The 16,285-nt window shown below is 40.4% G+C and overlaps 1 protein-coding gene across 2 annotated transcripts in view; it reads right to left on the bottom strand.

Annotated features, from left to right (window-relative positions):
* Positions 1 to 2,470: 2,470 nt before the first annotated feature.
* The window catches only part of LOC138967160 (cyclin-G-associated kinase-like), a 47,311-nt gene continuing 33,496 nt past the window's right edge, over positions 2,471 to 16,285 (bottom strand). The window contains exons 22-29 of one of the 2 annotated variants that reach the window (XR_011455858.1): positions 13,274 to 13,474; positions 11,932 to 12,091; positions 11,265 to 11,363; positions 10,623 to 10,769; positions 10,093 to 10,238; positions 9,443 to 9,619; positions 3,288 to 9,029; positions 2,471 to 3,228 (exon numbers count right to left, since the gene is read on the bottom strand). Coding sequence is in view for 1 of the 2 variants with exons in the window: in XM_070339665.1 (XP_070195766.1) it covers positions 8,928 to 9,029; positions 9,443 to 9,619; positions 10,093 to 10,238; positions 10,623 to 10,769; positions 11,265 to 11,363; positions 11,932 to 12,091; positions 13,274 to 13,474 (1,032 nt within the window). In the remaining variant the exon portion in view is untranslated. Of the gene's footprint in view, positions 9,030 to 9,442; positions 9,620 to 10,092; positions 10,239 to 10,622; positions 10,770 to 11,264; positions 11,364 to 11,931; positions 12,092 to 13,273; positions 13,475 to 16,285 lie in introns of both variants that reach the window. The other variant, XM_070339665.1, reaches the window with a different exon arrangement.

Here is a 16,285-nt window from a genome sequence, read left to right on the forward strand (position 1 = left end):
CATCTGATTTTTGAAGTCTACCTCTGAGAATCAGCAACTGTACGAGTGTCACAGTTGCTAGACTAGTGTTGTGTATCAGATATGAACCTGAATCAAAATAGCTTTTCTTAGAACACGCAGCTACCGTTACAGCGGAACGCACATGTATACACCCACTCTCTCCTCTCTCTCGATTCACAAACAAACCAAATCTTTACCTTCTGGCACATTTATTCTGCAAATTATGCTGATCTATACATAAATGAACGCTGTCATGATTTCTAGGTTTGGGGTGGTTCTACACACAACAGTAATTCTGTCAACACACTCTGATCATCTGCACACAGCTACACACAGGTATGGATAACCAATGAACGGTAACAATGAACTATTGCATATTAGTTAAATGTGTATGGTATAAGTGATGATGGCAGGGTCAAATACATGCTACAAACATAGTACACAAAGTATCACATGTTTTCATGCAACAGGGTTATATTTAACGAATCTAGACACAGTTTCTTTAAGACAAACACTTCTAATAACATGCCAACAAATATTGTGTTAATGTCTTGACAATTTCAGTTGAACACCTGTAAACTGCCTTTTGATTTTGCAGTTAATGCAGTGTTTAATACTGCCACATTATGAACCATCAGCATTCTTGTTAGTGAAGATAAGAAGAAGAGTGAAATATTCATCCCAAACAGATCCCTCTTACACAAATCAAAAATCAAGCAAAGCATCATAGAAAGTTGTCAACCTGAATTGATTACTTATCCCGAATGCATTAATGCTTTTAACCCTTTTATTTGCCAAAAAAAGGTACAAAATATGGTGGCACAGTACTGTAATGTCAACGAAAGTGAAGTGCATGACAGCAGAAATGTGAATCAAGTGTTACAAGGATAATGTCTCTCAATTCATATCTCTAAAGTTACCTCAAAGAAAAAATGTAGATTGCACTTGTATATATGCTCGTCTTAACTTATACCAGTTTTTTTTTACTCCAACATGAATATGCAGAGATGAGAACAACAGCGCTGTGAAATTAGACTACCAGAGTATGAAGCACCCATGCAAATGCGTGTGCACAGATACTAGAAATGAGAGTAGAAGTAAACAAGCCAAGCCTGGCAGTTCAAAGAAAATCTTGTACTGTTCTGCTGTAACACAGCTGCTCACCATTGTGTCTGAATAGCAGCTACTACTCTCCTTTAAACAATGCTTTTTGAGTCACTTGAGAAAAAGTGACTCTATGTAATCGGTCAGTGTTAGTCTGTCCGGCCGGCCGTCCGGCCGGCCGGCCGTAGACACCACCTTAACGTTGGACTTTTCTCGGAAACTATCAAAGCGATCGGGCTCATATTTTGTTTAGTCGTGACCTCCAATGACCTCTACACTTTAACGATGGTTTCGTTGACCTTTGACCTTTTTCAAGGTCACAGGTCAGCGTCAAAGGAAAAATTAGACATTTTATATCTTTGACAAAGTTCATCGGATGTGATTGAAACTTTGTAGGATTATTCTTTACATCAAAGTATTTACATCTGTAGCCTTTTACGAACGTTATCAGAAAAACAAGGGAGATAACTAGCCTTTTCTGTTCGGCAACACACAACTTAACGTTGGGCTTTTCTCGGAAACTATAAAAGTGACCGGGCTCAAATTTTATGTGAACGTGACTCCCAGTGACCTCTACACTTTGACGTCTGCTTTGGTGACCTTTGACCTTTTTCAAGGTCACAGGTATGTCTTGAAGGAAAAAAATTGAAATATCATATCTCTGAAACTATTCATCGGATTTGATTCAAACTTTATAGGATTATTCTTTACATCAAATTATTTACATCTGTATTGTGTTGTGAATAGCAATTTCTTCCTGTCCATCTGATGCCTCATATAATATTCAGAACTGCGAAAGTGACTCGATCGAGCGTTTGCTCTTCTTGTTATATAAAGGAATCCTCCAATGCTGAGATGTGACCTGCTTTCGTTTAACTTGTCAATCAAATTTTTGACTTTTAAACAAAACTCATTACACAAGAATATGAAACAGTAGCATTACTTCATATATGTGTGTTGTAATTTTATTTTTGTGCGTGTTGGAATATCTACACATAAGTAAGAGGGTATACATAATCCTACATACTGTACTTACGTGTATTTTACTGAAAATGTCCAGCAGTCGAGGCAGCTAAATTGAAGACGCTTGTTTTGGAACCTCGATCTCTTCTAAAGCCTCGTGCAATCTATTACGTCAAAGCAAAGAAACGTCACTCTGAAAGTGTGGCGTGACGTGTTAGTTCTAAAGATTCATGGAGGGTAATTAGCGAGCGCAATTTTTGTTTCTATAATGACGTTTGTCTTGGTGACTTTGGCACCATAAGCAGTGGAAAAACAGGTCCCTGCCCGACTTGCTTGACATGATCTCATTTACATGATATACACACGTGTGATTTGAACGATTATTATCTCACGGGTGTCTCTCTTTCTTTCCTTATTTGGTGTTTAACGTCGTTTTCAACCACGAAGGTTATATCGTGACGGGGAAAGGGGGGGGGAGATGGGATAGAGCCACTTGTTAATTGTTTCTTGTTCACAAAAGCACAAATCAAAAAATTGCTCCAGGGGCTTGCAACGTAGTACAATATATATTACCTTACTGGGAGAATGCAAGTTTCCAGTACAAAGGACTTAACATTTCTTACATACTGCTTGACTAAAATCTGTACAAACATTGACTATATTCTATACAAGAAACACTTAACAAGGGTAAAAGGAGAAACAGAATTCGTTAGTCGCCTCTTACGACATGCTGGGGAGCATCGGGTAAATTCTTCCCCCTAACCCGCGGGGGGTACGGGTGTCTCTCACGTATGTAGGATAAACATAAGTAGAGGATATACATATACATGTCTATACAAGACATCAATGTTTTAACTGATGTTATAGCTTTGTTTGTGGCTATGCTAGATGTCACGTTTAAATGCAAAACATCCTAGAATTACAGATGTACATCATCAAGTATTGCACATTATCTGTGATTTCAAAGTCTGATATAGGTATAAAAAAAAACCACCTATATATATAAATAACAAAAGACATTAAAAAGGAATCTCACAGGGAATTTGCAGAACTAACTAACAGACAGAATTATGTCACACCTATCATTTGATGGCAAATGTACCCATCTATTTTAGTGAAAAGAACCACAAACTATCTACAGATTGTCTTTTTTGATAAGACCTGCTTTCAAGGACTACTACTACTAAAGGACGTGCACGTCCTTTAGTAGTAGTCCTTGCCTGCTTTTTAAAGACAACTACATGCAGTATGACAATCTAATGTTTGAACACTGTCTACAGCCACAAGATTAGTCCAAAAGACACACAAGAATACAGAATAGAACACAGAATATGAGAGTATTAACTCTGCCACATATACATATTTTAACATCTATCTCAAGTATGTTACATTCTCTACGGAGAAAGAGATTTTTGTTGAAAGTAACGAATCTAAACAGTCCTTTTAATGTTCTCAAAAATGTGGTTAGTAGTTGGATCACGGTTTTGCAATGACCACACGGAATTGGAAATGAAGTGAGAGGATTGGAAATTCAAAGAGTGCTTAAGCATACATGTCTTCCACTGACTTGTGAAAGAGTAAGGAATGTATAGTATAAAGGGGTAGGAATCTTCTTCAAGAAATGCAATATGTTTGATGAACGTTTGCTGTGAACTTGAACTATCAAGCTTCACTAGAATGAACCTTCTGTAAGTTGAAGTCTCAAGTGATTAATGCTATAATACAGTCAAGTGAAAAAGGAATGTCAGCATATCAAACAGCCCTAGAATGATTGCTTTTCTTTGCACAGACCAATGATAAATTAAAACACCCATTCCACCTCCTCCTCAATTATTCTTACAACATATTTATTTTTGCGTATGGATCATTCCTTGTAAAAACTTTCACTCACAACATAACCAATAAAATGCACCAAAAATACATATAAATCAAACAACATCCAAGAACAGCAGCAAAAACTGTAACGAAGCAAGTAAGTACAGCCATACTGACAAAGAAGAAACCAAAAATATGTACACCAGCGTAAAACGCAGCATAAAACTTAAGAGTCGTAAGAAACACAATCCAAATGCATGCACTCCCATGCTTAATTCTCCAATGTTAAACCACACCTAGAGCGCTCAAATTGCCTCTGGTGGTTTTTTCTTTTATGAGTTGTTCATGGGAGAACTTTCCAGAATGGTAATACAATTCAGGAGATGAGCATTTAAGAGGAACTTTCCACCAGTTCACATCATTTAAAAAAATTGTTACAAGTATAAAAAGAACTGCAGTAAATAAAAAAAATTACAAATAACTCATGAACAGTGACTTTTACAGTAAACAATTTGTGTGGTAACTCGCGCTCTTTTAATTTAACAGCTACCATTCAGGGAACAAGTTTACAAACATTATCACTAATCTGAACTTGCACGCTTAACACAGTGACCTCACATACAAACAGACTTGACTAGCACTCTAGAAGGTACCTTCTGTCTCATGTATACAGTGGAACCCCCCTTGTAAGATTCCCCAATTTAAGACTCCCTCCTTTTTCAGACCCTGTTTTCTCTGACTTTCTGTTGATAACCTGTGTAAATTTACCCCCATTTTAAGACTCCCTCCTTTTTAAGACCCTGTTTTCTCAGACTTTCTGTTCATAACCTGTGTAAATTTACCTCCATTTTAAGACTCCTTCCCTTTTAAGACCTAATTTTCTCAGATTTGTGGAGGTCGTAAAAGGGGGGTTCCACTGTGGCATTTTGTAAATCACTAATCACCATTGATCTGTTGAGGCGTTGTTTATATGAGATAAAAGTATCCTTCCACTTGCACATGTACCAAACACCTCGTATCTAGCTGCTTCCTGTGCAGAGTAACAACTTATTTTGTACCTGACACCAGTGTTAATCTGCACAATTAAGTTGTCCAAAAAGTCTAACTCGATCTGCACTAAAAGCCATCAGGCTGTTGATTTTTGGCTGCATTCAAGTTCAGGGATGCTCTTATTTCATGTAAAAGCCTGGGCAGATCTGTGGTAGCTTACATGCTCATTTACACAGGGAGGAGGTCACAGTGAACACACATGTAAACTGACATTACCAGCACTCCTACAAACAGTGACCTGACATTTGAACACCATTCCAAACAGTCTTGCTCCCTGTGTGTGCACCGGACCAGACCATGGCTATACATGTACAACCAGAAACATATCACAACCAACCAAATTGCACTTGAATGTCTGGGTTCACAGGATTTTCACCTGTCGACAAACATTTCAACAATGTCATACACGTACAGTGGAACCCCCTATTAAGACCCCACCAAGAAATTTAAGAACCCCCCCCTCTTTAAGACCTTGCTTTAAGATTTTCTCTTAATAACCTCTGTAAGTTTACCTCTATTTTAAAACTCCCTCATTTAAGAACTTTTTTTCTCACATTTTGTGAAGTCTTAAATGGGGGGTTCCACTGTACCATTTTAAACAAGCACATCCTGGATTTTTTAAGACCAGTTTACAGGAAATACCTATCACCCTTATTTCTTTATTTGGTGTTTAACGTCGTTTTCAACCACGAAACCCATCACCATGACAAACAACAATTGTACAATCTTTCTGAACACGTGTCAGATTTGAGGTCTGAGCTCTTTACAATATGTATCTTACATTAAGAATTGTCCCCTCTTTTCCAGACAAGCAAATCACTTAAATAAATAAAATGGAACTTAAAAAATGAATAAATACAAGAATGAAACATGTCAACGTTTTGTACAACAATGTTTGTTTAAAAGCCAATGAAACAATTAAACACAAAATCTTGCAGAAAAACAAAAACATAAAAACTGCAGAAATCATCTCACAAAATGTTTCATCATCTATAATACACATTGTATGTCAAACAATTGTTTGGACATGATCAGAATGAAAAGTTAATCAACAAATTGCTGGTGGACCCTTTACTTTCTTTCTTTATTTGGTGTTTAACGTCGTTTTCAACCACGAAGGTTATATCGCGACGGGGAAAGGGGGGAGATGGGATAGAGCCACTTGTCAATTGTTTCTTGTTCACAAAAGCACTAATCAAAAATTTGCTCCAGGGGCTTGCAACGTAGAACAATATATTACCTTACTGGGAGAATGCAAGTTTCCAGTACAAAGGACTTAACATTTCTTACATACTGCTTGACTAAAATCTTTACAAAAATTGACTATTTTCTATACAAGAAACACTTAACAAGGGTAAAAGGAGAAACAGAATCCGTTAGTCGCCTCTTACGACATGCTGGGGAGCATCGGGTAAATTCTTCCCCCTAACCCGCAGGGGGTATGGACCCTGGTGTGCTAAGGTAGGCCCAAAAATTATACAAATGACAATAGCAACAGCATGATGCACTCCATCTAATAATCATAAGAGTACCAATAACAAGCTCAACGAAACAAAGGGAAGTAAGCATGCTAAAAATAGACAAGGAAAGTAAGTCTTCTTTTTGGCACTCCCACTTGCCACACCGTTGTGGGAAACAAATGAGGTTGTCTTTTTCATACCAAGCCTACAACAGTAAGTGAAAGTTAACTCTCATGGTTGTTGTCTATAAACACCCCTTACTTCCCTTTGTGTCAGAAAGCTATCAATGTTCCCCTTTCTCCTCCCCATCCTACAACAAAATACGTAAGTTATCACACTATCCCCTCCCTACAAGAAAACGCATTAGGTATCACAAATCAGCTCATAACTGGCCACTGTTTGTTTGTTTGTTTGTTTATTTGTTGCTTAACGTCCAGCCGACTACGCAGAGCCATATCAGGACGAGGAAGGGGGGGATGAAGGGGGCCACTTGTCAAGCGATTCCTGTTTACAAATGCACTAACCCATTACTTGTGTCCCAGCAGGCTTTAGTAAAACTAAATTAATACCTACTGGAAGATTACCAGTTTCCAGTATGTTAAAATAGGCTTAACCTATCTACTGCTGGACTTACATCAGAACACTAACAGATTAAACTATACATGAATCGCGAGACAAGCGGCAAGAGAAGAGATTTTTGGAAAAAATACAGGTGAATGAGCAAGAAGGCAGAAAAAAGAAAAGAATTCATGAAGAAAAAGAGAGCATGACAGGAAAGAGGAACCAAAAATCTACCTAACAGCAAACTAGAAAGCTCCTGCGGTTCCAAAAACAGGAGGGGCCTTTAATTTCATAACCGCAGTGCCCCACTGCGGGAAACTGGCCACTGTTAGTTTGTACGTCTGTAACACTTTGTGCTCACACCTCTCATGTGTTTAACCCACAGCTTTCCTCCTACCACAACAATTGCCGTAACCAGAAATTTCTGGTAATTAATTACCGGTGAAAATCAGGATACACAGGAAATGAAATTGACACCCAGCCATCCCTAATGGTTGATCTTTTGTTTGACAGATTTGTCCCGTAAAAGTGATTATGTAATCACTTCATTTGACCAGTTTGTATGGCAGGGTGATACCTTTTTCAAGAGAGCCATGATATTACTTCTAAAGAGATACCGGTTTGCAAAATGGCTAGCTCCATCGTTGGAATTCTCAATTTCTACACCAAGAGACTAAACAGAAGAAGAAGAAAACTGACATTTTGGCTTAAGAGTGTGTGGGTTTTTTTCAAGTGGATTCCACATGTTTTTTAAAGTGGATTCTACAGCAATAGAAACAATACAGTTTACCCATCTAATCATACATTAGACTAGCACAAACACCATGGGGTTTTGACATTAAGGTATCACAAAAGCGGTCATGGGCAACTTTTCTTTCACAAAGACAGTCAGCCTCTAGAGATCACTCTACTGCTGCTGGATACTTCAACCCTTTTCAGTACCATCCCTTCTACTTCTTGACTGTTTGAGCACTTTTCTACTACTACCAGCTTCACAATATCTTAGAGTTGGTCTTCAACTGTGTGTATCTTCTGAACAAGTGTACCAATTGACTGTCATTTTCTTTTACACGTGAAAGCGAGACAGCCATTCCATCATTTGACAAGTAAATCAAGCAAAGTCAGGGCTGAACTATGCTGTCGCTCATTTTGACATAAGAGCTGTAAGGATCATGGCTCAAAGGCTCATTTACTTCATTATTCCTTTGCTTGGTGAGTATTTCTATCTTTTGCATGAGCCGGCATTGACTAGGACGAGAATTCTAAAACCAACAGGTTCCCAATTCAGGGATAAAAGTTGATCATGTTCAAAATCAGGAAAATCGGCCTGAAGACCTAAGTTGCTCTCACTTTTTCAGGTGTTGCTCTATGATTTTGACACCCTCAATGGTTTGAAAGTCAGGAAAACCATCAGTAAATTATACCTTACATCAGGAATTCCTGATTTCTGGATGAGAGCTTTCATCCCTGCTAATCATAAAGCAACATTCTTTTCTTCAAGTACTACATGCTTGTCCACAGATGTATTCCTGACAGCATCACAACTGTACTTTATATAGAACACAAAAACTACTGAAGTGGGGCTAGTACTGAACTTGAACACGAAAACATTATTGAGGTCCTGCAGTAAAGCTAGTCCTTGCAGAAAAACTACAAAAAGAGAGTTCAAGGATTTCAAGACTAAATTGCATTCTCGTACCCTCTGTGGGCCCTGTGGAGAAAAGCAGGTCTATTTGGATGAGGAAGGTGAAGAGGCGCGAGGCTGACTCTCCAAGGAGGTGGTGGTGGGAGGTTGGGGGATTCTGCTCTCACTACGATGATGGACAACTGATAAGAATCAAATAATTGCACTGTCCAAATCTCCACTGATAGCAGTAATCTGACTCCGTGGGATTGCTACTTGGCTCACAGAACCGGTGAGGGGGAAAGGCGAAGGTCTAGGTGAGTGGCAAAGAAGTCAAGGGTTGTCCGTCTCTAGTACAGACTCTTCATTCCATCCTCTTCAAACTTGGCCCAAGACTCGCTCAGTTCCATGAAGATCTGTTTGGCCAGCTCTTCGTGGGGGTCATCGTGCAGCTGGGAATCAAAGAAAGACAACTCTGTTTAGATGGCACAGACCAAAATATTTCGTACATATTTATAATTTGGGCAGCATCTGTATAGAAACTGTGTGTGAGTGAGCAAAGTAGCATTTATTACAGTCTTAGCACCTTTTCAGATCTCAAAAAGTACATTTCAGCAAGGTGCATGCCATTATAACACTCACTCACACACAAGCACCCTTGCTGCTAAGCATAACACACACACACACACACCCTTGCTGCTATGTATAGCACACACCTGAAACAACACACACACACACCCTTGCTGCTATGTAGAACACACACCTGAAACATACACACACACACCCTTACTGCTATGTATAACACACACCTGAAACACACACACACACACACACACACACACCCTGACTTAACACGGCAGCTCACCTTATCTGGGTGGACAGACAGCACAGCCTTGCGGTAGACTCTCTTGACCTGGTCAGCGGTGATCAAGTCCTGCATGCCGACGGGCTTCCAGCGCTTCTCTCCGTCCCAAAGCACCTTGTCCAGCGAACACAGCAAGGCGCGGATGTTCTTCTCCTTGCCCTGCGACCACTCCAACACCTGCACACACCACAACAATCAAGAATGCCATTTGTACTTGGATGCCTGTAAATACAGTGGACCCCCCAGCTTCGCCTTTTTTAAGACCTCCAAAACTCTGCCAAAATCAGGTCTTACAAGGGAAGAAGTCTGATAATGGAGGTAAATTTAACAACGTTACGAACACAAAATCTCAAAAACTAGTGTCTGAAGATGCGTGGTCTTAAAACAGGGGGGGGGGTGTGTGTCCTATAAGGAAGGTTCCACAGTACGCTTTTCCTGTTGATTGAAAACACATAAAACAGCCCAATTTTGATGTCAAAACTATAGAAATTTCTCAGCTTCTAGGGGCTCTTCAGCACTTAAACGTTTTGTGTCGATCGGGACAATATGCTGGTAAACGCTTATTCTGACAAAACGTTTAAATCTTGATAAGAGTGACCCCTCCACCGTAAATGTTTCTAAGAACAACCCCTGAGTTAACATGAACTCACCTTCAGTGTATCAGGGTCCATATCCTCAACCAATTGCTTTCGCCTCATGTCAGCGATGGTTTTAGGTTCGTTCCTGGAGGCGGCCGTGAAGTGAGCGTCTCCCAGCAAATCCTCAAAGTCGCTGGCTGACACTTTGGGGCGAGCACCTGCCATAACAAGACACACAAGCCATGCTTACAGCAGTCTACAAACATTAGTTTCTCAACTAACAAAATGAAAAACAGATTCTGCATGTCTGAAACATTACTCAATGGAATTTCAGCTTCATTATTAATTAGTGGAAATGTGTAAGATATGGTCTGCTCTGCAGCAGAGAATGATTCCTCGTTTGGATGTTCAGTGTTTTCTTATAACCATGCATTCACTCTCAAACCTCAGAAAATCTACAATCCTATATATCTTTCTAAAACGAAGTCTGTGTGAGTTAAGTTTTAACATGTAAATTACCATCCGACTTGGCAAACCTTATTTACTACTATGGTGAATGTACTGAGCGAAAGCTACTTATCAAAGTAGCAAGAGCTACTGACCAAAGTTTTTATGGACTCCACGATCATCCCTGGCACCAAAGACGCTGGCATTTGCTGCTGGTTTATGGGGCCCAGGACTGGTGAAACCACCAACGTTGTAGTTGGGCCGCTGTGGCTGTTGCTGTTGCTGTGGTGGTTGTTGCCGACCTACAAACATTTTTGTTTTTAATGAATCGGGATTAAGCAAGAGATGAAAAATAAAACAGTACATGACTAAAGAAAGCAGAAACATTAAGGCTTGGCCGCTGTTATGTTATATGAAGTCTTATATCGCGCGCGTATCTCCAGACTTGGACTGAAGGCGCAGGGACTCAAGGCGCTGTTATTTTGGTTGCTGCTGGCGTTATTGTTGCTGACGCAGATAGAATGTTTACACAATTACATTTTACCGAGGACAACCAGGTAGGAAAATAAAAATAAACCAGAATACACTTGATGAAAGGGTACACTTTGGTTTCATATCTTTGGTTCCCCCTCCCTATCATTGTTTTTTTTTGGTTCTTGCTTGCCATGTTACACATGTTAAGAATTCACCATGGGTAACCAAGCAACAAAAATAAAACAGCACATGAATACACCTGAAAAAAGGATACATACGGTTCTCCCCCCTTCCCCAACCCAACCCCCAGGTGGTCAACATACCTCCATTGGAGTTTGGTGTGCTGGGTCGCTGTGGTTGTTGTTGTGGTGTCTGAGGCCGTGGTGCCGTCCCTGCCTTGAACGAAGTCTTGCCTAAACCACCTGCAACACACAGAAGTGGAACATGGCTTGAAGTCATGCCTCTACATGCACACACAATCTTTGTCATTACTCTGGCCATATTCACATGCTTTATTGTATACACTCATTGCAGGGAGACTGCCGTGATTGGAGAAAACCGTCGCGATATAACCTTCGTGGTTGAAAACGACGTTAAACACCAAATAAAGAAAGAAAGAAAGAAAGAAAGAAAGAAAGATTGGAGAAAATGACTTCTTTAATCAAGAATGTGGAATTTCATCTCCGGCAAACTGACCCTGCTACTTCATATTTAACACATTCTGTATCCTTCGTCATTAATTCTCACTGTGTATTTCACACAAAAATGTGCTGATGGCGCATTTGTTTGTTTGTTTGTTTGCTTAACGCCCAGCTGACCACGAAGGGCCATAACTGATGGCGCATGATACACAGAATAGTAAATGTAACAAAACACAAAGAAACAAAAATACAAAAACAAAAACTAGTAAGAGTGACAAGCATGCAAATTAAACAAATGAGACAATGAAAGAACTTAAAAAAGAAAGCACGGCATGGGAAAGAGACTTACCCAGGTCAGCAAAGGGGTCTGCCTTGGGTACGGGTCCCGTGCCTGTGCCCAGAGAGCTGCTGGTGCTCTGAGAACTGCTCATGCCAGGCCCCCCAGCGGAAAATGCCATGTTCATGGCAGACCCTGTGCTGGCACTCTTGTGCATCCCCATGCCTGGAACCTGCAAGTAGACAACACAGAGCCAGTGAAATTGCTGTGGTTCACTTGACAGGAGTGGCCTTGGGGTTGATGTTCACTAACAATACACATGTATGCATATACAGTCGAACCCCCATTTTAACACCTCCCAAAATCTGAGAAAATCATGTCTTAACAAGAAGAGCAAACGCTCGATCGAGTCACTTTCGCAGTTCTGAATATTATATGAGGCATCAGATGGACAGGAAGAAATTGCTATTCACAACACAATGAGTCACGTTCACATAAAATTTGAGCCCGGTCACTTTTATAGTTTCCGAGAAAAGCCCAACGTTAAGTTGTGTGTTGCCGAACAGAAAAGGCTAGTTATCTCCCTTGTTTTTCTGATAACGTTCGTAAAAGGCTACAGATGTAAATACTTTGATGTAAAGAATAATCCTACAAAGTTTCAATCACATCCGATGAACTTTGTCAAAGATATAAAATGTCTAATTTTTCCTTTGACGCTGACCTGTGACCTTGAAAAAGGTCAAAGGTCAACGAAACCATCGTTAAAGTGTAGAGGTCATTGGAGGTCACGACTAAACAAAATATGAGCCCGATCGCTTTGATAGTTTCCGAGAAAAGATATAAAATGTCTAATTTTTCCTTTGACGCTGACCTGTGACCTTGAAAAAGGTCAAAGGTCAACGAAACCATCGTTAAAGTGTAGAGGTCATTGGAGGTCACGACTAAACAAAATATGAGCCCGATCGCTTTGATAGTTTCCGAGAAAAGTCCAACGTTAAGGTGGTGTCTACGGACGGCCGGACGGCCGGCCGGACAGACTAACACTGACCGATTACATAGAGTCACTTTTTCTCAAGTGACTCAAAAAGGAGGGAGTCTTAAATTGGGGGTACATTTACAGAGGCTATGAACACAAAATGTGAGAAAGTAGGCTCTTATAATGGAGGGAGTCTTAAATTAGGGGGTCTTAAAAGGGGGGTTCCACTGTAGAAGGGGGTAGACAACAAACCTGTACACAACAGACACACACATGAATACAAAAATAAAACCAATTTTAAAAAACCTCATGTAGCTCGAGCAACTTTAGGAGCCAAAACACACTTGCACACATATGTAAATGCACAGACGAACATGCATAGAGACACATGTACACACAGACACATGAACAGAACAAGAAAGACACCAAGCAACTAACCTGTAAGCCGGGGCTGCCCGAGTTCTGTTGCCTGAAGACCCCCCTGGCTGCAGCCCCACTGTGCTGAATGTTGGAGGCGTCCCACGTCCCAAACAGATCCTCCTCGTCCTTTTTGTCCGACTTGCTCTCCATGAAGGCAATGAAGTCATCTTGGGAATTGTTGGCTGGCTTCTTCGAGCTTTGTGGTTTAGGTGGCTTGGTCTGTAAAGATGCACAGTGTGGGAATGGTAACATGCATTCCTTCCTGTATAGGCGGTTATGCTCAAAATCTCAACAGAGTCGAGGCTAATTCATGGGACATGACTATCCTTTCACTTGGACATATGTGACCCTCCACCACGGAATGAGTCGCATGTCACCTTTGCATGATTTTCATTTTTTTACATTTTCCTAAAGAGTTTTTTATGCTCTATCCAGTGGTGAAAACCGTTTTAGAAAAGAGCGAAAACTGTTTGAGTTATAAGCCTGTGACTAAGGTGACCCTCACACTGTTACCAGACACTCCCCGGACTTATATCAAGCCTAGCGCAGAACCGCGCGATGTGACATGCGACTCATTTCGTGGTGGAGGGTCACATATGTGACCAGGCACCACAAAACCAGGGATAAGTGCTATTTTTTGCAAATTGAGCTATTAGCATATCCATATTCTTCACATCATTCCTTTTAAATTGATATAAGTTTTATGCCTGTAGCTTCAAAACTCACTGAGATATGGGGTTTCAAAGTATAGAACGGTCCCGGCGGCCATTTTGAGAAAAGAGCCTTCAAAGGAGAAGCACATTCAAATACAATATTTCCTTAGCAACCATGCTTCTATTGTAATCGAAAATTTACAGGAACACAGTAAAGTAACTTCTTTTTAGTTTCCAATCATCATTTTTATCAAATCTAGCTAAATATGCAATAACTGTTGGTCAGTTGCTCACTGTCTTTGTTCGTTTGTTTACAGGCCAAAATCGCTTTACAGTTCTTTTCATTGGTCGAATTCCAAGTTCGCACACACTTGAGGTCAAAGTTGATGCGATAACCTTTCCATTCATATGCGATACAGTGAGGCCCTGCGAGGGATACTTTCAGTAATCCGATGCCGAAAATGGGTCGATTACCCCTCATTGTTGAAAGTTTAAGACACAGAGATGAGATTCCCAAATTTGGATTTAAGAGGGTAAAAAACATTTGGGGTCCAGGGGCAACGCCCCTGGTGGGGTCCAGGGTCTGGACGATTCAGAAAAACGGTCCTGGGGATCAACTTTTGAGCGGAATTCCGCGAAAACGCGGAAGAATCTCATCTCTGAAGACAAAAGAAAGATAAGATAGGGCAATAAAACATCGTTTTAAAGACATTTATAACTCAGCTTTCAGAATCAACAAAAATCCCAAATTAACCCAGATAGGGCAGCTGTAGCTGCGAAAGGAGGGCCAGCGGTTATTTCTTGTTTCTTGAAACTGGGTCACATATGTATACCAAAAATCAACTGCCTAACTGCTTTCTTTGCACAGTAAGAATTTTATTAACCCCTTCACTGCCCAGCACGTACTGGGTACGTGGTCATGTTTGGTTTGTCATACGCCCATACACGTACTAGGTACGTGGCATTTACATCAGCACTTTTCAGGACATTTGTGAAAACTAAATGGGAGGTAACCACTGTCCAACTTCTTGTAGGGGTTTAAACACAGTTCTTTCCCATTGACCGTTGAGATAAGTTAGTACCACGTGGTAAAAACATTTTTAGAAGCTTTTTCCGATCTATAAGATTCAAAATGGCGGCCGAAAGTCGGACATCAACTCGTAGACCTGTTTTCAAATGATACAGTGTTCTGGAAGCTCTACAAGAAGTGATTTATGGATTACCACACAGAAGAATACTGTTATGGGCTGTAATGTGAGTACCTGATGTTTGACACCAGTTTTAGCTGTGTTTTCTGCGGTTTTACGTGCTGCAGTGTGTGTGTGAAAGTTTGGAAACTGTAATTTTTGACAAAAATGGTCATTACATCGATTTTTACTATAACAATCACAAACAAAGTCCAATGATCATGTTATCACATAATAGCCAAGGGTGTAAGCAAACCACATGCCAAAGATCTAAGAGATACCTCAATAAATGATTGAACAGTGAACAGATTAGTGAACCTACCGAAGAAAGCGAAATTTGCCCTGGCGCACAGCAATACCAAAATGCTGTTATACTGTGGCAGTGAAGGGGTTAATGCATGTATCTTGTAACTGACCCTTGTGTCAATATGCACAAATAATTCATAACAAAATTCCCACTCTGCACAGGAAGCAGCCAGAATGTTGATTTTGGTCAAACAGAATGTAAGGCTTCTTTTTAAGCCTACTGTCTATATGATACTTACCGAGACAGTACTATTCTTGCACATTATCTATTATAGGCCGAAAAAATTGGACAAAACGCTGAGTGGGTACAATTATCTCCCATAACCATGCGCCACCGTGGATCCCAAGCACTGTCCGAGTGCTTCCCCCTTACAGGATGTAGGTGGCGCGTCCTCTTTCTTTATGAGCTGCAGACCCTCAAAAAGCCCATAACATATCAAGAGGGGAGGCGGGAGGGAAACTCTAATAGTACTGTCTCGGTAAGTATCATATAGACAGTAGGCTTAAAAAGAAGCCTTACAGTCAATATAACACTTACCTCGACAGTACTATTCTTGCACAGAATACCAGAGTGGTGTGAGGGTGATATGTAGAGTATTAAACTCCTTAATCAAAATCACTTAAATCCAAGGATTAAGATACCCAGGCAATTTTCGAACAGTACTACCGTAAAAGAAAATATACCCAAGAAACATACCTTAGACTGACGTGACCATGCTAGCAACCACTGCTGTGTGGTGAACTCAATGTCAAAGTCCAGGCCACTCAAAGCTTGAATACCACTGAGTCTACGGCAAGTGGCTAAAGCGATGAGGAACAATTAGTCTTAAAAATCAGCAACTTGATACTGATGCCTGCCAGGGGTTCAAACTCATTGCTACGCA

The sequence above is a fragment of the Littorina saxatilis genome, linkage group LG5 (assembly GCF_037325665.1).
Source record: "Littorina saxatilis isolate snail1 linkage group LG5, US_GU_Lsax_2.0, whole genome shotgun sequence".
Taxonomy (NCBI): Eukaryota; Metazoa; Mollusca; class Gastropoda; order Littorinimorpha; family Littorinidae; genus Littorina; species Littorina saxatilis.